Genomic DNA, 27,630 nt, shown 5'->3' on the forward strand with positions numbered 1-27,630 from the left:
CCAACTTCTCAGCTACTTCTTTATCCCTCTGGGCTACCCATGCTGAGGTGGGCCAGCAGGTGGATAGGCCATTCTGGAGTTTCCTGTTATCTGAGCTTTCGGATAACCTAAAGATCTTTGGCCTTCAGCCCCTCTACCCCACCCTATTATCTGATTAGAGTTGTGGCCCACAGTGCTCTAAGGGGCAGTGACAAACACAGAGCAGGGCTGCCCTCTCGTGGTCCAGTAAAGAAGTCGGTCTGCATTCCTATCAAATCCTTGGAGTGAGATATCCTATCAAATCCTTGGAACTCAATTATTTTGGCTTTGAAGAGATAGTAAGTGCAAATATAATCCTAATGAGGTGACTATTTCATAACAGATGAGTATTTCTGCAACAAATATTCAAACTGAGGGATACATGATGATTACAAATAGTTTCCTATCAGTGTAGATTCAGGTCAGGTTTTGGACAACATGCTTGATTTGCAGAACCTGTATCTTCTTCTGCTGCAGGGGAGTAGCCTGTGTAGGGAGTCCTACACAGGGTTCTCTGTCCTGTGCATTCTATCTTGTGTTCCTCCCACCAAAGAAAACGAGACAACAAAGGTCAGAACTGGACTTGTTATTCATACATTTGCATTGACTTAAATACAGTTTCTACAGTGCATTAGAACAGTATCAAGGCAGCAGCACTCTGAGCCACACCTCTTCTCCCTGACATGGGGGGCAGGGCCAATGGCTGGCAGAGGGCCAGGCCAGCCCAAGTGCCACCCAGAAGCCTACCCCGGAACCTGCCCCTGGTTCTCTCCACATTCAAGGCAACCTGAGCACAGGCTTCACGGAGAATGGAGAAGGGCCAGGGAAAGATGCCCCGCACTCCCACCTGCCAGGCCTGGGGCCAGCTCCCTCTAACACAGGATCCAATTTCCTCCCCGTCACAGAGCTGGTCCGGAGAGGACAATGTGCAGATCAGCTTGGCTCAGGGTTGCACCAGGCCCCTCAGGACTCCCTGACACTCAGGTGGGGAGCTTTATCCACACCTCGGTGGTAATGTCTATGGAGAGCTAAACACCTGCCTGCGGTGCCCTCTCCCTCCAGGAGCCCCCTTACAGTCGGGCTAGGCAGTCTCCAGCCCGAGCCCCCAGGGGAGAGTCCCCATTGGCTGAATAGGATTGTCAGGGCAGGCAGACAAGGCCTTTGTCCATGTGCATCCAGCTCCCAGACGCTTCCTGTCAGCAGGGAAAGCCCAGGACAGTTGCTGGAAGAGAAGGGGACCAACCTGGCACAGCTGACAAGAAGGCTGCACGTCTCCACTCTACTCCTGGATGGCAACACTGGGCAAGCAGAGGCACAAGGCCATGGTGCTCACTCCCTTTCTTTGGTTGTTTTTCAAACCTTCAAGATAGTCTCTTTCCAAGGCTGATTGACCAGTCGCACACTGCCAGAAACTCAGTGTCCAGCTGCTCATCCTCAAAGAGCATCTTCTCTACCCCCTCCTGAGGCCGCTTTTTGCTTTGGTGTAGAAGGGGCTCGGACACCTGGCAAGGGGGACAACTGAGGAAAAGAGATGGGGGGCAGGAAGATGCACACTGAGCTGGACAGGCAACAGGGGACAGTTTGAAGGTCTCTCCTGATGCCTTGCTCAAGATGCCTTGGAAAATTAGCCTGGACCAAGAAGTCAGGGAGCATAAGGAAGCCACCAGTTAGGAAGCAGAATATAAGTCCTCTTACTTCCACCAAGTAGCAGTGGTAGGATAAAAACAAGTCCAAGGATCTAAGATATTGTTCTCTTTTTAAAGAGTTGAGACCCACCCTAGAACTCTTGGCAAGACCCACTTCAGAACCCAGCACTGACCCCTTAAGTCAAGAGGTGAGGAAAGATAACTAAAATAACAGGAACAAATGAGAGGAAGGAGAGAGCATATCACTTCTGTGTAGGACCACAGAAACAAGGCCGGGATACACGAACCTTAGAACTATACTCCTAGCATACACTTAGGCCACAGAATCACTTTTGCAAGCTGGGGCCTCAGTTTCCTCCCTCCTGCCTTTGCATGAATGGACAGGCAAGCTACAGGCCTGGACTAGGGAGGCTGGTTCCCTAACAGAACAGAGAGCAGAGCCAATCTACCCAATTATATGCAGAACTGCTGGGAGGCCTAGAACACCCCCACCATGAGAATTGTGTTTGGAGGCTTTCACTATTGCACTGGTGGAAGAAGGGGAAGAGACTTGGTAAAAACCAAAGGAAAGGCGTGGCTTTGTCCCAGGACTTCACATCACCAGTTGTCTTTTGAGTCAGCCAGCTGCATTGGTCCATGGGAGTGAAGGACAGTGAGGCACCTGAATATAAGGTCCATGCGAATATAAGTCTGGGTTAGAGGTTTCTGATATGAGAGATTCAGGGATTCTGCCCGGGCTTTGCAACTAGTGTTTAAATTTCTTTTTGTTATATTATTTTTTTTTCTGATGCAGAATATAATGAGGAATTGCAACAGAGCAGGGTGACAGGGAGGGAAGGGAATTTCCCATCCTGCCCTCAGGAGATGCTAGAAGGGAGATGCTCCTCCCAGGCATCTGGACAACTTGCCTGGAGTGCCAGCCTCCCCAGCACTCAGAGGGGCCCAAGCGACTATCCCTCTGATTGTGCTTCTCCCAGTGCTTGGAGAAGCCCTGAGGGAGGTTGCGAGCAGAGAGGGAGGGCTCTTAAGGGCACTGCTCTCTACCAGCTTCTTGGGCTTTTCCTGCAATCCACTCCCCAGGCTTCCTCCCAGCCCAAGTCTCAGACAATAAGCCTTTGTCTGCCTCTCAGGCTACCACCACGAAAAGAAGGGCTTCCGACTCTGAAAGCTCTGTGTGTAGGACTCGCTAGCAGACCGCTGGTGGGAACGGGCCGTCTCAACAATCACGGGTGGCATCTGGACGAGGTGCAGGGGACTCTTGTTGTCTTTCAGGGCCTGGGACAGGTTTAGGATCTGCAGTGGGAAAAACGAGATCAGTAAGGGAAAGGCCTGAGCACCGAAGTCTGCCTCTGAAAGGAAACCAGCAGACAGATGCGCCCGTAAGTGAATAAAAACACAGCCACAGAAAGCTGTACAATTGACTAAAGACTATAAATGGGCAGTAAATAGAAAATGAAAACCTCTCTAGGTATTTAAAAAATACAAATTAAAACAAAAACCTCCTCTACATTTTGCACTTCCGGTTAGAAAAGACAGATGACAATGATGATGACTCGGAGCTGGAGAGCATGTGTAGACATGGCTGTGGGGCAGTCATTCAGACAGACCACTTGACTCAGCAATTCTATTTTTAAGGACTAAGGCAACAATCACAAATATGCCCAAAACATTTAGTTTCAACTAGTAGAGTCAGTACTGTTTATAACAGTGGAAGTTATATATAAATGCCTAAGAATATGGATCCATTTAATAACTTAAGAGATATGAAATTAACAAGTAAAAATTGTATTTCATTGATGTGGAAAGCTGATCAGTGTCATCAGAAAAGGAGATAAGGAATCAGTATTACAATGTGACCCACCTAGAGTTTCTAAAATTTTATCTTCCTACCTACCCATCTGCCAAAAAAGTCTAGAAGTCAGCAGTGATTATCTCTGGGTCAAGGAATTAGAGGTGATCTTTTTTGTTGTTTTTTTTTTTAAGATTTTTTAAATTTATGCATATAATAACTGGGGTACAGGCCAGAGGTGTGGGGTGAGAGGACTCACCAGAGACAGAGTAGGGAACAAAATAGGTGCACTGACTGAAATATGCTGCTGGGGGGAGCAGTAGGCAAGACAGGAGAGGTTTGCTGTACCCTGTGGGTCAGCTCCCTGTGGGCCAGGGATCAAACTTGTGTTACAGGGGCTGATAGCTTCAGAGTACTGTGCCTTAACCCCTGTACCTCAGGGAGGCTTGTTGTTGCTTATCCTTTCTTGCTGACTTTCCCACACCATGTGTTTAAAAAAGTCAAAACATCTGAATTGGATTCTCCCTCAAATGCTGTCTCTTCTTAATCACTTTTTTTTAATAAAACTTAATTTGGAGTAATTTTACATTTACAGAAAAGTTATATAGTACAGAGAGCTCCTGTATTTACCCAGCTCCTCATAATTTTTGCAATTTACACTTATTTAAACTAATGAATTAACATTGGAACTCTCCTACCTAATTGTTTTGGTAACTGACAGCATCCTATACTGCTTTAAGGAGCTGGGAGCACAAGACCAGGGCAGAGGGCTGTAAGACAGTTCAAATGGAACTGGAGTGGGCTGTACAGACCGCCCATCTTAAACACCACCTTTGAAAATGTTGTTTTACATAAGTTTTCCCTCAAACCTTGTTTTCTCTATCTAACATGGTTAGAAGCTTTTATGGTGAATGTCTACACCCATCACCCAACTCTAACTCTCGGGGGGCCCTTCACTCTTCGCCTTACTCTCAGGGTCCACATACAGTTCCCTCTGTTAATTATGGCTCACAGAAGTAGAAGGCTACTTCCTTCACAGTAGTCTACAGGGTTTCTATATGGCAGAGACTTCTATTGCTTTATTGTGAGTGGTAAGAAAATAAGAAAGCGACCCACACAGTAGCCACCTACATGCTGGGTGGAGCTGGGCACTCATGGAAACTTGCAGAACCTGGATGGAAGCACTCTGGGTTTAAGATGCCAAAGGCTCTCAAAGGATATGAAGAACACAAAATGAGACAAAGATAAAATTACACTCTTCCAGTCCACTCCCCCTTCAATCTTTGTTGCTTCAGATAATGGCCCTCACTGAGTATAATGGGAGGAAGGTTGCTATGATGCTGGCAAGAGGCCAAGTTGGGAGGGGATCAGAGAGGACAGTACAATAGGGGCAGAGGTACCATCTACATAAACTTGAGAAGTTTGCACCTTTATGCTGAATTCTGTAATAGCAGAGTTCATTTTAAGGTTTCCCAAAATTCTGCCAGCCTAACTGGGCCCTTACCTTATTTGGGAAACATTGGAAGACCTGATATTCAGTTCATAAAACCTCTGCCTGGTGGCGCAAGGGGTTAAAGTCTCAGCACTGTGAAGCTATCCACTGCCACTGCGGCATGGGTTCAATCCCCAGCCAGGGAGCCAACCCACATGGTGCAGCAGACCTCTCCTGTCTCACCTGCTGCTCCCCTCAGCAGTATACTACGGTCAATCTGTCTGTTCTGCTCCTCACTCTGTCTCTGGTGGATTCTCTCGCCCCCAAACTGCTGGCCTGTACCCCAGTTCTTGTATGTATAAATAAATCTTTAAAAAAGACACCTCTATCTATCATTTCCAGGGAAAAATAGGCTCAGTAAGCCCAGAGTTGCTTTCACCAAGTTTCTAGCTAACTGGTAGGAAGTAAATGTATAATTATGATGGAGGAAGACCTTCTTGTCCTTTAAAGATCTGAGAAGCTGACTTTTCTGTACATAAAAACACAATCAAAAGTAGTTAACACATTTTGAGTACTTCAATACACCAAGCACTACTCCAATTGTCTTAAATCTTTGTTCTCATTATAAAACTTGATAAAGGTGCTTTTATTAATAACATATTGCAATGGAGAAGCTAAGGGAAGGAGAGAGTAAGTAACAAGTCTAAGACCACAGCGCCAGTAACCGGCAGAGCCACTACTCAGACCCAGATGCCCTAACCACAGCCATATTCTTAGCTGATAGGCCAGCCCAGCTCTAATTAAGAATTTTAAAGCTGTAAGCACACTATCGGTGCCCTGTAGAGTTTTAAACAATCTTACAAACATATTTTTTACTATGCTTTGGACAATCAATGATACCCTGGTGGGTTTCCTTAGCTCTCTTTGAAGGTAAAGTGGGAAAAAAAGAAATATGACTTGTTAAAAGCAAAAATTATACCCATATTTATTATCTACATGCTTTCACTGTACCATTTTTTACTAAAAACTTGACGTGTATTATCTCACTAGTTCACTAGTCAACTCTGAAAAGTATTATGAAAGCTCCATGTCATAAGCAAGAAATTAAAAGGCTCTTTGTCCAAGGCCACAGGCTTGTAGTGGTGAGGCAGTGTGACTCCCGTGCCTAAGCCGTTAACCTCCACGCTGCTCCTGCCCGGAGGAACGTGAGGACAGGGACCACAGGCTTGACTTCCCCAAGCACCATCGAGTAGTTGGCTCATAACTGAGCACGTAGTAAGTGCTACACCAGGGGTACCATGGGCGACTAGCTGGTCTCCCCGTGTGTTAGGGTGGCGTCACAAACATACACAGAGACTAAACAGTGTAAATGGAAGTCTTACATGTTTACTGAACACACCCCCCCTAGGAACCCCAGGGTAACACTGCATGTCCCAGGCTTACCTGTCCCCGCATGACAGCAATCTGCTTGTGAAACTGACCCCTGTCAAAACCAGGATCTTTCTGCAAAAGAAAGGCAGGAGACAGACCTTGCATAAGCCACTCAGAAGGACACATTTTTCTCTTTCAATTAGAAACTTTTTAATAAAGAAAACCTACAAGAGGCTTTTAAAACTTGAAGTTAACTACCACCCCAAGAACTTCCTCTTTCACAGATGCAGTTATGAAGAACAAGTATATAATCTTGTGCCAAGTCTTGTTATTAACACTATAAAGAACTCTAGGCTCCATGCTCCATTTGAAAATGAGAACTTTTCAGAGTCACTGAAGTCACACACCAGTGTGATTCATCACAGCTGCCAATATTTCTCAAACCAATCCCAACCAGGCCTTGTTGTCTACATGTATCTTGTACTTCTAACACAAATCAGAAGAGTGTTAGCCATTCTTTCTTGGCTTTTATCAGGACCAATTAGAAAAAACATTATGAATTCCCCCTTCTATTTGGTGATAAGGTTGAAGTTTCCAGCACTAACCTTGAAGAGTTCATATAGGTCCTCCTCTAAATCCTTGATGAAGTTAGGGTCCGATATCTTTGGAAGAATCAGATCTTTGATCTCCTGAGAGAATGGTACTTTTGCCTGGGGTAACCAGGCCCAGTAAAAAGGGTCTGAAAAGAGTAAAGTCCAAAAGGAAATATGGTGTTAAAAATGTCCCTTGGGGCCCACCGTGGTGGCGCAGCAGGTTAAAGCACAGCACTAAGAAGCTAAAGCCACTTCAGCATGAGTTCAATCCCTGCCCTGGAGGAGATCCACATGGCGTAGCAGACCCTTTCTCACCTGCCCGCTGCTCCCCTCAGCAGTGTACTTCATTGATCTGCCTATTCTGCTCCCCACTCTGTCTCTGTTGAATCCTCTCACTGCCCCTGCACTTCTGGTCTGTACCCCAGTTCTGTATGCATAAATAAATAAATGAATCTTAAAAAAAAATGTTTCTTGACCTATCAGATACTGCAAAAGGTAGAATCCTTCTTCCTTGATATACAACAGGGAAGAAAATTTATAAGAGCAGTTAACCCTAAATGTTACATAGTACATGAAGGAATCAGGACTCAAGCTCAGGTGTAGTTAATCCCAGGGCATGTGCTCTTTCCTAAACTCTTCATGGCCATCCAAAATATCGCCTATCTAGTTATCTGCTTGCCAATGAGACATTCAGATGTTCCTTTGAAAAAACAGGCTAGTACTTATCTCTTCAGATTCCCAAGAGTTTTTCTGCATAATGGGGCGGGGCCTGGCTTCTGGGATGTCACAGAGGAAAATAGAACACTGACAGTTCTTGTATTTAGAAACACAAATAGAATAAATTAAATAAAGCCCTCATTAAGAATAAGAAAACTGCAACATGGAGAAAACCCAAGTCTATGCTCCCAATGAGAATAATGTAAGGTAACAAAACAATGACAGCTTCTATTATGGGGCAGTTGCAAAGCCAGGCACGTGCTAAGTGCACAAGCCACATTATTTCATTAATTTCTGGAACAATACTATGATTGAGATATTATTATGTCCACTGCACAGATGAGAAAACTTAAACTGAGCAAAAGAGCCAGACAACAGTGCTCTTGAGACTTACATGCCCTCCAGGAGTCAGGATGCTTCAGGGGGAAAGCCAGCCCATTGTCTATGGCAGCAACTTTGATAACAGGCTCCTTCACCACCACCCAGTCTGCGTCCTGAGGAGCAAGCAAAGACTAAATACTTAGGGTCCCACCTGCCTCAGGCTCTTTAAAGTAGTCAAAGCATCTGGTCTCAACCTCCGCAGGCACCAATACTTATTCAACTACTCTTCTCTGACCTAGTTTCCATACTGTAACCTGAATATTATATATTCATAGCACCCTTAACCTGGCCTGTTCAGAGCTCTCAGTCTCTTGAAACTATTTTAGAAAAGGTATACTTCCCTAGGAGCTGGCCCAGTCCCAATGAAAAATGACAATAAGAAAGATGATAACAAAAATAACTATAAGTCATTCCTCCCAGGTAAAGACAATAATAAGAATCTTCAGAATATGAAAAGAAAATCAATATCAATTGGTCAAGGTTCTTTTGTGTGACCTTTGAATCGGATGCCACTTCACTAATGGTGACCACATATTCCAGGGAGATAAGAGTGCCATGGGAGATAACAGTTGGCTGCTCTTACACAAAGGAGCCTGTTCCCCTGCTTGAATGATACCGGAAAAGGAGAAGGGCAGAGCTGAGTACAGACACAGTGGGGCAGGCTTCCTGGGAGAGCCCATGTAAGACATTCTCGTGACTGTCTCCTTGGCTTCACACTTAAGGCTCACTGTGCCATCAGCAACAGGGGACATGGGTCAAGGACACCTGTACCAGTATCCACTGGGATGCCCGAGTGTTATCAACCTAATGGGGATCGATACTACTACATTTAATAAACACTTCAGGGATTCTGATGTATGAAGTTTGAGAACCACTATTAGAGAAGAAAGTTAAGAAATTAAAAACACTATGAACATGTATTAACTAACTTTAATGTAGTAAGACATTTTTATAACAGTCTATCAAATAATAACACTGGGAGAGGAGGAGAGAGGCAGGTGGGAGAGGAGGAGGACCTTCCAGCAGATTTTGAATGTTATATGTCACTTATATCTCAATACAGCTAGAAGAAAAAAACACCATGAAGAATGAAAACAAACCTTATTCTCCTTCTCCTGGTAGACGTCCTATTTTTTTTTTTTTTTGGTTTATTTTTATTTACTTATGCATACAAGAACCAGAGGTATAGGCCAGAAGTGTGGGGTGATGAGAGGATTCAGAGACAGAGTAGGGAGCAGAATAAGTGTAACTGTTAAGAACACTGCTGAAGGAAGCAGTGGGCAAGACAGGAGAGGCCTGCTGCACATGTGGGTCAGTTCCCTGGCTGGGGATTGAACTCAAAAAGCAGTAGTTTCATAGTGTTGAGACTTAACTCCTGTGCCACAGGGGGGTCCAACTTCCTGCAATTTTTAAAAAATATGCAGCCTGAGCAGGAAAGAAGAGTGTGGAGTGTGAAAGCAATGAGTGAATAAAGAAAGTTGCAGGAACTGGGTGCAGCGGATTAAAGCACAGCACTATGAAGCTCTCCACAGCCACTGCAGCCCATGTTTGATCCCCAGCCAGGGAGGTGACCCATATGGCACAGCAGACCTCTCCTAAACCTTTCTGCTGCTCCCCTCAGCAGTATATTTCAGTTTATCTGCCTGTTTTGCTCCCCATTCTGTGTCTGGTGAATCCTCTCACCACCAACCCCACACCTCTGGCCTGTACCCCAGTTCCCATATGCATAAATAAATCTTTTCTTAAAAAAAAAAAAGGAAAATGAAAAAAGAAAATTGCAGATTCTATGGTATTATGATCTGTTATAAGGAAAATGTTCCATGGTCAGGAAAGTTTAGAAATCACCAGGCAGCACGCAGACAGACTCTCTGTGTATTTACCATGCCATGCACTGGGACTCTCCAAGAAAGGAATAAGGTATGTGATATGTCCCAAACTTATTTGAACTTTTCTTCAACTTATCCCTGCTAACATCCTTTAGTAGGATATTCCTTAAATAAAAAGAGTGAGAAGAACTCTATCAAATATTAACCTATCATTTTTAACACAAGTGCTATCCTGATTTTTCTGAACTTACATGACCTAAATCTCTATGATGTGTATTTCCTTATTATGCATATACACTACCTCATCATCTTCTTCAAGACATAGATCAACCTCTTACCCGAGAGCTAGAACTATCCATGGGACAGTCGTATTTGATCAGCCAGTTGTCGTTGCCCCGATCTGTCAACAGAAATATAAAGTTAGTAGAAAAACTGGCTTTCACTTTCAGTAATGGTGGACTAGCTATTTTAATTAGTCCATTTATGCAATGTAACACTTGGACCATCTCATCAATGTTACCAAACACAGTAAAAGAATGAAGGGAAAAAACACATCATCATCTTGATGCAGAAAAAACATGATGAAATATTTTTTTTGATAAAAACACCTAATAAACTAGGAGTAGAAAGAAACAACCTCACCATAATAAAAATCAAAAACCCGTAGAAAGACTAAACAATTTTCCTCTAAGACCTAGTCCTGAAAGCCCACTTTCACCACTTTTATTCAACAGTACTAGAAAACTAGAGCAATTATGCAAGAAAAAAAAGGGGGGAGGTAAATTGAAAAGGAAGAGGTAAAATCATCTGTTTGCAGAATGTAGACATCTCTTCCCCCAAAAAAGAAATGTAGAGTTGCAAAATATAGAAACCTGCCCCCCCCCAATAAAAGAAAACCTTACAGATTCACACACAAAAAACTGTTGGACAAATACTCAGCTAAGTGTAAGGATAAAATGTCAACACACAAAAGTCAGCTGCATTGTTATTTACTAACAGTGAATAACCCAAAAGGAAATTAAGAAGGCAACTCCATTTTCAATAGCATCAAAAAGAACACTTAGGAATCAATTTAACCAAGGGGGTGAAGAGTTTGCAATGAAAGCTCTAAGCACTGCCAAAAAAAAAAAAAAAATTAAAGAAGACATAATAAATGAAAAGATATGTTTATAGAAAAAAATGACTTAATATTGTTAACATGTTAATACTACTCAATACAATCTACAGATTTAATGCCAATGATCTTTTTAAAAAGGTTTATTTTAGGGCCCTCCCTGGTGGCGCAGAGGGTTAAAGCACTGCACTAAGAAGCTTAAGCCACTTCCGCATGAGTTCCATCCCCGCCTGCCCCAGAGGAGATCCACATGGCTCAGCAGACCTCTCCTGATGGCTCGGCAGACCTCTCCTGACCCGCCCGCCACTCCCCTCAGTGATGTAGTTCGTAGATCTGCCTGTTCTGCTCCCCTCTCTGTCTCTGGTGAATCCTGACCCGCCCGCCACTCTCCTCAGCGGTGTACTTCGTAGATCTGCCTGTTCTGCTCCCCTCTCTGTCTCTGGTGAATCCTCTCACCCTCCGCATCTCTGGCCTGTACCCCAGTTCTGTATGAATAAATAAATCTTTAAAAAAAAAAAAAGTTTTATTTATTTACACATACAAGAACTAAAGTGTAGGCCAGAGGTATGGGGTGTGAGAAGATTCACCAGAGACTGAACACAGACAGAATATAGGCAGATCTACTGAAATACACTGCTGAGAGGAGCAGTGGGTGAGACAGGAGAGGTCTGCTGTGCCATGTGGGTCAGCCCCTGGCTGGGGATCAAGCCACAGTGGCTGCTGATAGCTTGATAACATTGAGACTTTAATCCCTGTACCACCAGGGAGGCCCCCTCCTTGATTGTTTTTTGCAAAAATGGAAAAAATCATCCTAAATTCATATAAATTCTCCAGGGGGCCCTTCCTGGTGGCTCAGTTGGTTAAAGTGCAGCACTATGAAGTTATCTATATCCACTGCTGCATTCGATCCCAGTAGGGAGCTGACCCACATGGCACAGCAGACTTCTCCTGACCCACACACTGCTCCCCCAACAGTGTATTTCAGTAGATTTGCCTGTTCTGCTCCCCATTCTGTCTCTGTTGAACCCTCTCACCCCATGCACTTCTATCTAGCCTATACCCCAGTAGTCGTTGTGTGCATAAATAAATAAATCTTAAAAAAAAATCTCAAGGGACGCCAAACAGTAAAACAATCCAGAAAATGAACCAACTTGGAAGACTCACACTTCCTCCAAAAGTTTGAAACTTACCATAAAACTAGCCTTACTAACAAGCTGAAGTAATCAAAATAGCATAGTCCTGGCAAAAAGAGATTTACAGACCTACAGAATTGGGAAGAAAGTCTTGAAATAAACCTTTGTATATATGGATCAAATGATTTCTGACAAGGGTGGCAAGGTTACTCAGTGGGGAAAAGTCAGTCTTTTCAACAAATGAGGGCTAAGAAAATGGAATATCCACATACAGAAAAATAAAGGTGGACCCTTAGCTAGCATCATGTATAAAAGTTAACTTAAAATAGACTCAACCTAAATCTAAGGACAAAAATTATAAAATTTATACAAGAAAACAAAGAATAAAAGCTGTGTGACATTGGATTTGGCAACGATTTCTTACATATAACTCTTAAAGGCATCGACAAGAGAAAACAGATGAAATGAACTTCATGAAAAATTTACACTTGATCTTAGCCAAAAGGCCAAGAAGCAATCATGAAAAAAATTTTTTAAAAAGATGTACTTATGGCCCTCCCTGGTGGCGCAGCGGGTTAAAGCACAGCACTGAGAAGCTAAAGCCACTTCCGCATGAGTTCGATTCCCGCCTGCCCCGGAGGCGACCACATGGCACGGCAGACCTCTCCTGACCCGCCCGCTGCTCCCCTCAGCAGTGTACTTCGTTGATCTGCCTGTTCTGCTCCCCACTCTGTCTCTGGTGAAGCCTCTCACCGCTCCTGAGCCTCTGGCCTGTACCCCAGTTCTGTATGCACAAATAAATCTTTATAAAAAAAAAAAAAGATGTACTTATTGTGGGGCCCTCCCTGGTGGTGCAGCGGGTTAAAGCATAGCATTAAAAAGCCAAAGCCACTTCAGCATGAGTTCGATCCCAGCCTGCCCCAGAGGTGATCCACATGGCGCAGAAGACTCTCCTGACCCGCCCACTGCTCCCCTCAGCAGTGTACTTCATCAGTCGGCCTGTTCTGCTCCCGACTCTGTCTCTGATAAATCCTCTCACTGCCCCTGAACCTCTGGCCTGTACCCCAGCTCTGTATGCATAAGTAAATAAATCTTAAAAAAAAAAAAAGATGCATTTATTTATTTCTACATATAAAACTGGGGTACAGGCCAGAGGTGCAGGGGTGGTGAGAGGATTCACCAGAGACAGAGTGGGGAGCAGAACAGGCAGATCGACAAAATACACTGCTGAGGGGAGCAGTGGGCGAGACAGGAGAGGTCTGCTGTGCCATGTGGGTCACCTCCAGGGCCAGGGATTGAACTTGCACTGAAGCTGCTTCAGCTAGCTTGTAGTGCTGTGTCCTAACCTGCTGTGCCATCAGGGAGGGCCCGCAATCATGAAAATTTTAAAATTAACAAAGAATAGACAAACCACATATTGGGAGGAAGCACTTGCAAATTATGTACCTGATAATGGATTAGAATATGTAAAGAATTTCTATAATAAATCATATAATCTGATTTGAAGATGGCAAAGAAGACATAGGGTTAATAGTACACAAAAATATGTTCCAATCAGTAGTCAATAGGGAAATCCAAACCAAAGGGAAGAGATACCACCTCACACCGATCAGCTGTGAAAAAAAAAAAAACAAAACAGGAAATAAACAGTGTCAAGTGTGGGGAGAAATTGGAATTCCTGTGCACTGCTGATAGTAATTGATAACAGTGTAATCCTGTGGGGGGAAAGTACGGTGGTTCTTCAAAAATTAAACATAGAATTATCATACAGTCCAGCAATTCCACTTCTGGAATACTCCAAAAGCTACATGCTCAAAATACTTAGAAGAACTGAAAGCAGCATCCCAAAGACACATCTGTATACCCACGTTCATTACTGCATTATCAGTAACTGAAAAGTAAAAGCAACTCAAATGTCTTGACAGAAGAATGAATAAGCAAAATGCAACAGAAACATATATAATGTATTTTTTTGTAGCAGTAAAAAGGAAAGGTATTCTGACATATGCACAACATGAATCAAAGGAGTACATTTTACTAAGTGAAATAAGCTGTCACAGAATGACAAATCCTGTATGAGTTCACTTATATGAGATTCTTAAAAGACAAAAAAAGTCCTCTGAGAGGTCTTGCTGTTATAACAATGACTAGGGATCAAGGATTAGAGTCCTTTTTATGTTGCTGTGGATGCACCTAGTGGCTTTTGCCAGGGACCAGAAGAGAGTATGAATGAAATGTAAGTACTGGTTCCAGGCCTCGCTACTTCTGATAACTGCATGTATGTTCCTAGACATAACCTGTCTTGGAAAAGTATTCAGAGACTCTCCCTGAATGTGCGTACACTTAGACAAAACAAACTCATACTGGCAAAGCACTTTGCTACTAAAGCCTGTAAGTCATCAGGCCTCCAGTGTTAAGTGCCTCACCACAGTCTGGCATGGGGACAGGGCCATACAGAAGCTCACCAGTGTTGCGGATGATGTAATCCAGCACCACTAAGCGCTCAAACTGCAGCAGTAGCTGCCGGTTAGTGTTCTCGGGAAGAGGCTCTGCTTCAAAACGCCGTAGCCAGTAGTCTGCATCTTTGTAGCCTTCAACAAAGATCTGAAATGAACCAACCTGCAACCAAGAAGAAGGAATCAAGGTATTTCCCTACAGGCTAAGTCCAAAGACCCCAGGATTAAGCCAGGTATCCATTAAGGGACAGTGGAGCTCATCAATGAAGGAGAAAGTTGTAAAGGCCTTCACTTTTCCTCATCACCTTGCAAGTATAGGAGAAAAAAGGTGACAGCACAACAAAACCCAAGAGACCTACTTAAATAGTCCCGAGGGGAAAAGTGATAAAGTGAAGGTCTCTACTCTCTGGGGAATTATTCTCCAAACTGTAGAACACTGACAGAACTGAGGAGGCCAGGAGCATCTAGGCAGGTCGGCAGATCCTTCCACCGATATACCACTATAAGTCCCCTTTGATAAGCCAGGGAAGTGCAGGCTATACCTTTGGTGGCAGCCCGATGCGGTTAAACCGCTGCCCAACTTTTGGCACTTTCTCTAATGCAAGCCGCTTGCCCCTGGACTTCACTCTGTCAATGGCACTGTAGTTGAAGGTCTCACTGGCCAGGTATACCACCTACAGTGGAAAGAGAAGCAATACCTAGGTTAGTGTCAAGTTCATGGAACTACATTCTACCACTATGCAGAGAATAGCCAGATGCTTACCAACACTGTCCCCCTTCCAGGGCACATGGAAAGAAAACATCTCGTGGCTTTGACAGAAGCTAAGATAGAGTACACATTACTTTGGACAAGAGGAATTTGACAAAATAATATATGTACCTCACTTCGAGGCCTTATCCCTAAAATCTCCCATGACGCTTAGTTTACATTCCCTAATCTGTACAGCTGAAAATGAAGGCTCTGAATCGCATCACGAAGGATCCTAGACCCCCTGTCACTACACAGACAGCAGGAGAGCTGCCTAATTAGTCTAGGTCTATTATGTAAGCAGGAAACTGATTCCGACTATACTAAACCACAGGGGCTGTAAACAGCAGCTAGCATGAACTAGCCCGACTAGTATAGCAACCCTGGATTAAAAGATGGCCCAACCAATGCCTGCTTTCTCTTTTGGAAAAAAAATTGTTAACATACTCTATACTCTCTTATTTTCTTTTGGATTTGTACTACATGCAATTATTTACACTGAAAAAAAATTGATCTTAATTGTTAGTGGATTTCTATAAATATACTTAGTTATATCTGTAATATTATATACTTAGTTATATCTGTAATATTATACAAGAAACTAGTAATACACCTGCCTCAAAGGAAAAAAAAACTGAGTGGTAAAAAATCAGATGTATGCATGGCCTATTTGAAAAAAAAGAAAAAAACATTTTTTAATGGGCCATCAGTATTACATTTGATTGTCAAATTGTGATGACATCATTATAATCATCATCCACATGTAGTCCTATTATCACATCTACCACACTGTCTTGTGAGTATCCATTCATATATTAATTTCTCTCTTAAGACTAATGAAATTTGGGGAATAAGATAACATCTTATTCATTAGCATCCTCAGTACCTCACGCAGTGCCTGGCACATGATCACTACATATTTATTAAGTGAATGAATGGCTAAGTTACATTCAAGTTTGCAAAATCTATTACAAAAAACTACACATCAAAATACAAGAGAATGGAGAGAGAGATATTGGAGCAAAAGAATTCCCTCCCTCTCATCCCTCCATCCCTCCATCCCTTGGTCCATCCAATGTGAGCAGAGTACCTAAAATGGATGTGTAAGGTGCTATAGGTTGGCACTCCCTGCCTTGAAAATCAGGAAACACATGCATAAGAATAAAGAGGGAAAAAAGGTTCTCCAAAGATCACCTTGCCGGTTTCCACGGTGAAAACCCCAGTTTTGTCAAGCCATAAATAACCCTTTTACTCACACCCCATCAGATTTACTTTTGATCATGCCTAAAATCACTTTTTTCTATGACTAGTGAAGCTATCAAAACCTGAAGCCTCACAAAACAGAGCAGAAACAACTAGCCAGGGAAAATCAGTGCCCTACTACTTGAAGTCCCATACAATATGAGCCGTTTCCATAGTGATCCTCTGATAGACTGGATAGAATCCTGTCACAGGGATGGAGAGGCCAAAAAGGAAGAGACTTTCTCTTACTATTCTCCAGCAGCTGTATGTAAAGCTTGCAAAGTTCTCTCTCATCTCAGTCTCTTGTAACTAGTGTTTTAGCTCTTGCTGACTTCTTGATGCAAAAGATTTTCTGGCCCCATTAAAATTCTTTAACAGGGAAAGAGAAAGACCAGAGATGGGAAAGAAAAGGATTGGGCGGTGGGGGAAAGTAATATTACTGATTAGTCACAAAAATACCCCAAGCTAATATGTGTGGAGTATTTACACTGTGCAACGCATGGTTTACATGGAATATATTACATAATCTTAAGAACCACCCTATAAAGTAGGAGCTATCTATATCCCTATTTTTATAGAGAGGAAACTGAGGGGTGGAAACTGAGTAGTAAAAAAAAAAAACAGAACAGATGAGGGGGTGTTAAGTGCCCCAGGGTGACCCACTAAAAACCTGCAAAGCTAAAATTGACTCAAGCCCTCTAATTCTTGGGCACTGCATTCCAGAAGCAGAGAAGGCAGGCACAAGCCCAGGGCAGTCTGCTATTTACCTATTAAAGAAATGAAATTACAGTGATGAGCAAGGAGCACTGTAAGAGTTCTTACAGTCTAGGAGGGATCTAGTAGGAGAATTTCAGGTTAGGTAGGATGTGTCAAGAGCATTAATTATCATACAAGATGGTCAAAGTGCGCTGTGTGACTAGATGCAGAGCGAAAACTCAAGGCACAAAGGAAAAGAATGAATTGCACAAGGTTAGGCAGTGAAACACATGACAAATGGGAGCTACAAGCCTGAAACCACAAATATTCTCTCCACAGACCTGAAGTTTAGGCTCTCTAGTATTGTTTCTCGTGGCTTGATATTCATTTACTGATTCAGCTGGTATTTACTGAATGTTTACTCTAAGTATAGTGCTTTGCTAGAATGAGAGAAGGAAATTTTAAGAAATGGTCCAGAAACTTACAAACTAGCTGGCTTACTGTTTGGAGTTTGATGGCAAAGGAGGAGACACAGTTAAATATTCACCATAGTCACATTTTCTCCTAACATATCCTGGTAAAATAGAAAAAGAAAAAAAGTTTGAAGGGGGTCCTCCCTGGTGGTGGTGCTGTGGGCTAAAGTGCAGCACTACAAAGCTAGCCACAGCTGCTTCAGTGCCAGTTCGATCCCCGCCAGGGAACTGACTCACATGGCGCAGCAGACCTCTCCCATCTTGCCCACTGCTCCCCCTCAGCAGTGTATTTTGTCATTCTGTCTGTTCTGCTCCCCACGATGTCTCTGGTGAACCCTCTCACCCCCCACATCCCTGCACCTCTGGCCTGTACCCCAGTTCTGTATGCATAAATAAACCTTAAAAAAATAAATAAAAGTTTAAAGGGAAGTTCCTACCTGCTATCAATCTCTTTGTCCATAGAATCTGCTACTTAAGCCTTCACAAAGAAAACCTCAAGCAGGGACTTTCAATCTAGAGGCATGGTCTTTAGGGAGTAAATGGATGGACTTCAACTTGTCTGTGAGTCATCCCCCTGAAAATTATATGTATAGTTATATATAAAATAATAACTGCTAATAAATGTGTTTTTCTGGAAACAAAATCTATTGCTTTTTGTTTTTTTTTTAAGATTTATTTTGGTTTATTTATGCATATAAGAACTGGGGTATACGCCAGAGGTGCAGGGTGTGAGAGGATTCACCAAAGACAGAATAGGAGAATCTACTGAAATACACTGCTGAGAGGAGTGGTGGACAAGACATGAGAGGTCTGCTATGCCATGTGTGTGCCACAGTTGATGGCAAAAAAAGTGCTGAGACTTTAACCCCTGCACCACCAGGGAGGCCCAAGATCTATAGTTTTGATCACTCAGAGAGGACTAAGGATAGTTAGACAAGTTCCAGAACGCACAGCATAAGGATGGCTGAGGAAAAGTCCAAGTCAGTTCACTAAAGAGGTTTAGGTCAAAACTTCGTTCTAACTGTCAGCCCATCTAGAGTTCTCCTTGTCAGACCATGCACAAGTACTCAGAGATTATCAGCTAGCCCATCCTAGAAAGGAACTAAATGGCTACTAAATCTAGGAACTAAATCTCAGGGGGTGAACCACAAAAGTAGACAAGTTCTGAACCAGCTTAAGGTTATCTAGGGAACCCATAAATATGCACCAAGAATCACCAAACTTCTAAAAATTGTATGCAAAAATTTCAGTGCTTCCTTCTCAAGATCCCTTTCATCTGATCACATCATGAGCCAAAATCTACCACCTCTCCCAAAAGGATAAGAAGCCCTACTTAGGGTATAATGAGCCCTCACTGGACTTAGTCATCTCACTAACGTGTAGCAGAGCTTTGACTCCAGGAAAAAGTTCCCTGGAGACAGGTCACTGACCTTTGTACGGGGTACAATGTTGAGTTCCAGTTTTTGATCGACCAGGCTGGCCCCTGCCTCTGAAAGATAGCCCTGGTTCAGAACAAGGCAGTCACGGCCAAAGCAGCAGGGACAGCACAGCTTTTGCAGCCACTTGGTCCATTTAGGATTTAGTTGTCCATAAGGCTCTTCATTCTTGGGTTTGAAGACAGCAATAATCTTCTATAAAATGAAAAAGAAAAAAAAAAGAGGATGTTAAGGGCAAGTTGATCAAACTAACTCATAGCTAGTTTAATTAATCAATAAGAATCTAGAAAGAAATGAGAAGGTGAAAGCACCATGACTCCTTCTAAAGTCTACCTACTTCCAGAAGCCCTTAGGCTGGCCTCCAGAGAAAACCCTTCCTTCCATCCCAATGGTCATCCTCTCCTCACAAGCCACACATGCCCTGAGCCCAGCATGCCACCACCTCACACAGGCCACTTCTGCAGGCAGCAACAGAACAATGTGGCCATTTAAAACACACATGTACAAAAAGAGAGAGGGCAAAGGCAGATAGCCCCAACTTCCGGTCAGAAACAGCCCTCTCCCCAGCTTGTAAGGGGAAGACTCCCACTCACATGTGCGAGGAAGGAAACCACTATTTAGAAAGGGCTATAGCCAAAGAAGGTTCCGAGCTTGCTATATACGGTACAACAGAAATTGAACACCACTAAACCCCAACTTCCCAGGTACATACAAACACACTATGACTCTGCATCAACTATGTAGTCTCAAAAAATAATCAACAGAGGCAAATTAGATATTAAGGAATGAGGGTAAGAAAATGCCTTCATTAACAGTTGATTTCCTCTATCAATTTTACTATCCCACCTCCTGAATATTAATAACACCTTAAAATAAAAAGTTTAGGTATGGCAAAAGAACAAAGCAACAGAAGAGAAAAATCATAGCAGGTAAAGGAATCTGCTAGCTGGTTAGAATGGAGTTCTTTTAAATAATTGTGATAGGCAACAGATTAAGAGAGGAGTTGCCACAAACATTAAAATCCAACCTCCCTAGTAGATGGTAACTGAATCCTCAAAGGTGTTTGGAAATACCGGGTGCTGCTGCAGCTCAGGAACTACGGCTCTCCCTCCTGAAGGTCTCTTCCCCAGGCCAGTAGGCCCTCATTCCCTCCTGTCCCCAAACTGATAATTTCAAAGAAAATATAGTATATACTCAGGTGATTCATCTTCATATCATATGACTCTCCCTCTCCCTTCATCCCACAGCCAAATTAAGCTAGTCTGGGTCATAAGACATTCTCCCATGGGTGTCACTTCCTGAATGGCAGGTCACAGCATAAAATATGCATCCATCTGCCTGCATTAAGTACTCACATTAGGAATTGGCTTGATCCATATCTCCAACAATTACTAATCAATTTGGGGTCAGTTCCTTCAAGAAGCCTTGCAAGGATGTCAGATGGTAAGAGAAATACAAAATGTTCCTCCTCCCTCCAAAAGAATCAATATATTCTTAAACACAGCAGACTTATTTACCCCCCCAAAAGTTAAATGCATATATTCATATCAAAACTCTTCAGAATTACATTTTTATCCACAGTGGCTAGTAAGAGACCTAAGTAGCAACCCTCCTCTCTATCTCTGCTTCTCTGTGTCAGCTCTGAACCACACAGCAGCAGTAGTGAGGGGCTGGCCATATGTGGGGCATCCCATATTCCCAAGAACCATTGAGGAGTCCATGGTAAACCCTAGAATCTCAGCAGTGGAACCACAGGACAACCTGACACACATTCTAGAGCCCAAAAGTTCAACTGCGGCACAAAATGGAGTGCAGCAAACTGGGGAAAGGGAAAAAGAAAGGGAAAGAAAGGGAAACTAAGAAAGGGAAAGAAAGGGAAACTAAGAAAGGGAAAGAAAGGGAAACTAAGATATTCCTAATATGAGCAGGGACTGAAAAATATCAGGACAGACTTAAATACTCCACTTAAAGAAAGCAGAAACTGTAGGCCAATATAGCAGCCAAGCATCATGTATAGTCTGAACTCAAACTTTCAATTCCCTCTCACCATGAGGATAAGCAGAATGCATTTCACCAACTCTAAAAGCATCTCAGTATTAACAAGGGTTTCATAAATAATAGTGCTGGACTGAGCAAATGAGGGAATGATAGGGTGGGGAGAATGGAGGAATAGAAAGACATTCAGACAGAAAAGAGACAAGTGCTTTTCAGGGCTGAGTGTAGGACTCAGTCCTATTTGGTTCTGTTAACACTTGCTCAGCACCAAGTTTGTGTGAGCGCTCTGAGGAGTTGCTAGCTAGATATGTAAGTAAATCCCTGGACTAATTTCCAAAGCTGTATGTTCATTTTACATTATCCACTGTGTTACTGAACAACGAACACTGTCCTTAGGGAAATCAAACTTAAAACCATTCGGATTAGAAAGACTCTGACCACTTTGGTTGCGAAAGAAAATAACTACTGCCTATTTTTTCTTACCATTCTCTTTTTTAATATACGTTCATTGCATTTAGAAGAAAGCTTCGGTTTAATGCCAGTATTTTCAAAACACTTCTCCTTAACATTCACTTACTCTTTTAATGAAAAGGGTAAGGTACAGAAAGCTTAAGAAGCAGCAAGAAATTGGAAATAAAAACAGAATTGCACGAGGAAGCAAAAGGTCATTCACTGGAACCTGGAGCCTAAGGAGTACCCTTTGGATACCCAAGGGGTTTTGGGTATCTATCCAGCAGCCCCAAGGAAGGCAATATTGTGCCATGTGAAAATCCAGGACAGTCAAGCACATAATTCATGTTGCACAGTGAAATATATACAGAAATACCTTAACAAAACAAGTTTGTTCTTTTTTTAAGTTTGATATACATGGAGCGGACAGCTCTCAAACTTTTGGGTCTCAACATATCTTTAAACTTTTAAAAATTAATAAGGAGCCCAAACACCTTTGTTTACGTGGGGAAAATATATATTTGCTCTATCAGAAATTAAAATTGAAATGTTAAAACCATTAATAATAAAAATAAATCCATTACATGTTAACCTAAGAGATACGTTGTTATGGAAAGTAGTTTTTTAAAAACAATTTTTTGTGAGAAGAATGACATTGTTTTACATTTTTGCAAATCTCCAGTGTTTGGGTTAATAGCATAGAACTTCATTAGTATTCAACCAATTTTGATATCACATATCCTGCAGCCTCTGGAAATCTTCCCTGTACACCCATTAGGTAATTATAGTGAAAAAGGAAAACAGTCTTTAAATTAGTATGAAAATAATTTTGGGGGCCTCCCTGGTGGCACAAGGGGTTAAGCACAGCACTTTGAAGCTATCAGCAGTCACTGCAGCATGATTTCAACCCCCAGTCAGGGAAGTAGGTAACCCACATGTCACAGCAGACCATTCCTGTCTCACCCGCTGCTCTTCTCAGCAGTGTACTTCAGTACATCTGCCTGCTCTGTTTCCTACTCTGTCTCTGATGCACCCTCTCACTCACTCCCCCCCACACCTCTGGCCTGCACCCCAACTCTTTTATATACAATAAATACATCTTTAAAAAAAATTTTTGATCTATGGATTCCAAAGGAACTGCTTCAGGCCCCTGAACTATTTCTGACAACTGTTGTATTCTGAATCAGAGGTTGGAAGAAAGGAAGTCTTTTATGTTAAAATCTTACAGAAAACAGGGATGATCTACTCCAAATATGAGACCCTGAAAGAAGAAGACAGAATCCAAATTGAATGTTATAAAAGACAAGTAGTCTAGAGTTATTTTCCCATTCACTGCCATTGACCCAACCTGCCTCAGCCTTAAATGAATGGCCTGCTTGGCTCCCTATAACAGACAATAAATGATGCTTTAAATCTCACAAAATGCAATTATGGATGATTTGCAAACATAACTCCTCCTTAACATTTTAGCTTTAAAAAATTACTGCTTGAAATTCTTTATTTGGTGACAGTTATCAGTGTGGTTCTCAACCAAGTACAAGGACATCAGAATTTCTTAGGGGGCACACATAGTTAGAAGAAGTATGTTCAGGACCTCCCTGGTGGCATAAGGAGTTAAGCTGCAGCACTATGAAGCTATCTGCAGCATGAATTCAATCCCAGCCAGGGAGCTGACCCACATGACACAGCAGACCTCTCCTGTCTCACCCACTGCTCTCCTCAGCAGCGTATCTCACTCAATCTGCCTGTCAGTTATCCCACTCTGTCTCTGGTGAATCCTCTTACCCCCACCTCCACACCTCTGACCTGTACCCCAGTTCTTGTATACATAAATAAACAAATCTTTAATAAAAAAAATGATGCATGTGCAGTATTACAGCTTTACACTTGAAAAATGGGGGGAAAAAATACCATATTATGTTTGTGTAAAACTCAATTTTTAAAATGGCTGATAATTACTGATGAAGGCCAACTTCCTAGAAAATGTGTGTGTGACTAAAATTTTGGAGTAAATATCAATTACTATTGATAATTGAATTACTATTCCCAATGGTCATGAAAGCATCTTCCCAAAATTATACTGCTTTTACCTTATTCAGTGCGATATAAGCAAGAAAGTCTAATCCTGAGGTTAGTAAGCATGAAACCTCAAAACAAAACATGCTGAGCTCCTGCTAAGCACTAGAATTATGCCAGGGCTTTCATGTGTGAGATCTCATTTTAATCCTCCTAATAAACTAGTGAACCACATGCTAGTCTGTGACTCCCAGCAGTACCAACATCTGTCTGTGAGTACTAGCCCCATAACAGAGAAAATGCTCAAAAGTCTGTTGTAGATGAGTAGGCATGAGACCTGAAGCACAGGATGTAAGTGAGGAGGGTAATATGAGTATTCTCTACCAAGATTTCTGATCTGGCATTTTCCGTCTTACTGTTCCTGGTACCCACCATATGTTTGCCCTGAGGGAGAAACCACCCTAGCTGGGAAGTAGAATCAGGGCTAATATTTACAAGAACCTTTTAAACTCTATCTGCAAAAGCAGCTGCTGCAAGAACTGCTGGTTCTCCCAATCCTTGTTGCCTCTTCTTTGGACACAGACCCCTGAGCTTTAGCTGCACAAGATAAACACTAATTCTGAGTCATTGTTGCAGTGATGTTCTAAACAATTAAATATAAGAACAATCTGGCACAACTTTTTGGAAATGTATTAAAGGGAGAGGTTCTTAAAACTTGACTGAGGCCCTCCCTGGTGGCGCAGCGGGTTAAAGCACTGCACTGAGAAGCTAAAGCCACTTCTGCATGAGTTCGATTCCCGCCTGCCCCGGAGGTGACCACATGGCGCGGCAGACCTCTCCTGACCCGCCCGCTGCTCCCCTCAGCAGTGTACTTCGTCGATCTGCCTGTTCTGCTCCCCACTCTGTCTCTGGTGAAGCCTCTCACCGCCCCTGAGCCTCTGGCCTGTACCCCACTTCCTGAGTAACCACCTAGGAGTCCTGGTAAGAACAGCTAATCAGCTGGATGGAAGGAGTCTGCAGCACTCATAAAATGAAATCCCACATCTGCTCTGAACAGTAGACTTCTCGTATAAGAGTTATTGACTCATTGCTTTTCTTCAAGTTATTGTTATTTAAAATTTTTGATTTTCTGTCATAAATAGCCAAGTCTATATTCTAGGTGAAAAGAGAAATCAGAAATTCAGTGACTAACTCAGAGGGAGGGGAGCATACTGGTTAGGAGCATAAACGCAGGAGTTAGCACGTCTGCATCTGAATCTTTCCTCCCACTTACTAGTTATTAGGTGCTGGGTAAATTATTTAGAGAAATATTACCTACCTTCAAGAATGTTGTTACAGAGCTTTAGTTATTGTTTGTAAAGCATTAAAAACAGTAACTACTATACAGTAAGTGCTATCTAAGCAAATGTTAAATAAAATAAACACATTTGGAGCAGGGTCAAATATAACAAGATGAACTACAGAGAGTCTGTGGGTCAGGTTAGCCCAGCATAGCATTTAGGAAGTGGTCGTCTACCTGAATCACATTTCCTCCACAGAAGCAGGATAGTTACATTAATGAATTTTGTCAGAACATGTGTGTTTTGACTTCCCCTCTAAGAAAGGACAGCGACCAGGAATTTTAGAGACTGGGATCCTGCATATCGCCAAAGAACATATCCACAATATGTCATTCTGTCTCAGACACTGAGGTAGTAGTACTTTACCTGCCAGGTACAACTGAGAGATCCTATTACTCCCACCTGTCAAGCACCAGATCACTTCTCAGCTGACCTGACATACTTACCGCAGAGGTATAACAGTGTCATGAAAGAAAAACAAAAGCCTTCTTCCTACTGCTGTACCTCTCAAAGACAATCTCAGTCCCTTTTTCTATCATCCAACAAGCTTTAAAAAAACACAAAATGAAAGAAAGTAAAAACCCTCACGCATCAGAACTCATTCTGGTTCACTTACAAAAAAATGAAAGCAAGTTGCCAATAACTAGACTTCCGGATACCTACCCTTCTTTACTTCTAGAAGTGAATGGTTCTCCTTTGAGCTTTCAGTTTAACTTACTGCTTCTGTATTTGAAGAACTTAGGAAGATGTATTATTCTCAAAGCTTTCCTCATCTCAGTTTATGTTAACTGAACTGATGACAGAATTACTCTGATTCTTCATAATCCAGCGATGACATCTGGAGAATGAATCTAATGAAGAGCTACAAGTCACAGCCCATCCTGATCACTCAGCATTCCTATCAAAACAATACACCATCCATTTAAAAAGTTTACATAAGAGAGATGCAGGGGAAATTTGAGGGAACTTTAACACCTATTACTTTAATAAATATAATAATACTTTTTCCTAATAAACCACCTGGTACAGTCTGAGAACTTTGACAGGGAAGAATTTTTTTTGACCCACTGCTCTTCCAATGATACCTCTGGTTTCATCTAAATGCTCAGATTGTTTAGCAGTTCTCAGGAGGAAAAAGGTCACTCCATGCCCCATTCCATCCCACCCCATCCTCCAGTACACACAGACAAGGGACCAAATAAAGGTCAGCAAACGCTATGCTTTAGCTGGAAAGCAAACTACTAACAGTCATAAGAGAGAAGTGATAACAAAAAGCAGCTGACAGTCCCATGTTTCTAAAATTCCTCATTCCAAACTCAGGCACCCTAAGAGAGGATTTGAACAATTTCCCAGAAGTGAGCAATAACCAAGACAGATGAACGGGTGAATCCACCCACTCTGATCACCAGTGTCTGCCAGTAAGAGACCTGGGACGGTCGTAGGACACCTCCCACAACACAGAAGGCTTGAACTGAACCTTCAGAGCCCCCACCAGCTCACCCATCCTCCTCAAAGCACAGTGACAAAAAGAGTTCAGTCAAACGAAGAGAGGTCGCTATAGAGACCGAACAGGTCGGTCCAAAACGAGAGAACAGGCCCACGGCTCAAATCTGTAGTTTCTATAGTTTAACGATGAGGAAAGAGAAATGAAGAAAAAGGAACCTACTAGAAAGCATCCCCGGTCTCTCTCTGCTCAGAGGCTGCGATTGCCCCATCACACAACAGTGTGCCACGCTGTATCTGGTCAATTTCCTCTTTCCATTTTCCGCTCACTCCTCCCCCACAAAGTGGGTTCTGATTTATTTCTTCATTCCGCAGAGCTTCCCCACGGCCAGCCCTTAACGACATCCCAAAATCCTGCCAACTGGCTCCGCACGGTGAAGTTTGCCTCTTTTGCAGCCGTACAGCCCTCCTTCTCCCTCTGGGAGTGCGAAGCCCTAAACTGCCCGGACAGACCCACCTCCCCAAAGCCCACAGCCCGCTCTCACCCCCTGAAAGTCCTTGACGAAGTAGCTTCCACTGGAGCCCTGGTAGATGCGTTCGGGGAAGATGCCGCGCTCGATGGCCACCTCGGCCTGCCGCACCACTACCTCGAACTCCGGGTCCTCCGGAAAATCGTTCCGCTCGCAGTGGGCCTGCGCGGCGTGTGCTGCCGCCGCGGCCTGGGCGGCCAGGGCTTGGGCCTGCGCCGCCACGGTTTGGGTCTGGCTCTGGGCCGCCGCGCCCCGGGCCCGATCCAGCAGCGGCTGCCGTTCCCGGTCGTGGCCTGGCGAGCCCGGCGGAGAAGGGACCGGACCGGCCGCCGACGCCACTCGGATTGCACCCCCCGGCACCTGCGGAAAGTGCGCACCCGAGCCGGACGGGAAGGTGTAGTCCGGGGGTTGAGCCCGCTCGGGGGACACTAGTGGGCTCGTCTCGTCCATCCCTCAGGCCGCCGGCTCCCGGACCCGGCGCGCTCCACACAGCTGAGCTCGCTGCCGGAACCAATCCCCGACGCCCCCACCCACGCCTGGCCAATCACGTCGCGGCGCCTCTTTGACCCGCCTCTACCTTACCTGTTTACTTGGCGACGAGTAGGCACGACCCCTCGCGCGCGAACGGTAGCCAATCAGAACCAGCTCCTACGCAATCGCCCCTCCGCATTTTTCTTCCGTCATCTTCTGTGAAGACTGCGCGTGCTCCGGGAGCCAAACTCCGGTCAGACACGCCCTCTGCTCCAGCCAGCCCAGTCCCGCCCTTAGCGCAATGGCTGACTGGT

General features: G+C 43.4%; 1 protein-coding gene across 1 annotated transcript; it reads right to left on the reverse strand.

The window, feature by feature from the left end:
* Positions 1–589: 589 nt before the first annotated feature.
* PI4K2A (phosphatidylinositol 4-kinase type 2 alpha) lies at positions 590–27,347 on the reverse strand. The gene is made up of 9 exons (XM_004680567.2): positions 26,861–27,347; positions 19,066–19,266; positions 15,019–15,150; positions 14,486–14,639; positions 10,112–10,173; positions 7,961–8,060; positions 6,862–6,995; positions 6,329–6,388; positions 590–2,957 (listed from the first exon to the last, which is right to left on the reverse strand). Exons 1-9 carry the CDS (start codon positions 27,293–27,295, stop codon positions 2,796–2,798), a joined length of 1,440 nt encoding a protein of 479 aa, XP_004680624.1. The 5' UTR covers positions 27,296–27,347; the 3' UTR covers positions 590–2,795.
* Between the last annotated feature and the right edge of the window lie 283 nt (positions 27,348–27,630).

The sequence above is a fragment of the Condylura cristata genome, unplaced genomic scaffold (genome assembly GCF_000260355.1).
Source record: "Condylura cristata isolate star-nosed mole 26May11 unplaced genomic scaffold, ConCri1.0 scaffold00011, whole genome shotgun sequence".
Classification (NCBI taxonomy): domain Eukaryota; kingdom Metazoa; phylum Chordata; class Mammalia; order Eulipotyphla; family Talpidae; genus Condylura; species Condylura cristata.

Bases quoted from the DNA above. Each gene is read 5' to 3' on its own strand.
- PI4K2A (XM_004680567.2), bottom strand. From the start codon at position 27,295: ATGGACGAGACGAGCCCACTAGTGTCCCCCGAGCGGGCTCAACCCCCG. The intron at 14,640-15,018 runs GTATAGCCTGCA...TCTTGGTTGCAG, and splicing joins GCATCGGGCTGCCACCAAAG to GTTGGTTCATTTCAGATCTT. The intron at 10,174-14,485 runs GTGAGCTTCTGT...TTCTGTTGACAG, and splicing joins TTACATCATCCGCAACACTG to ATCGGGGCAACGACAACTGG.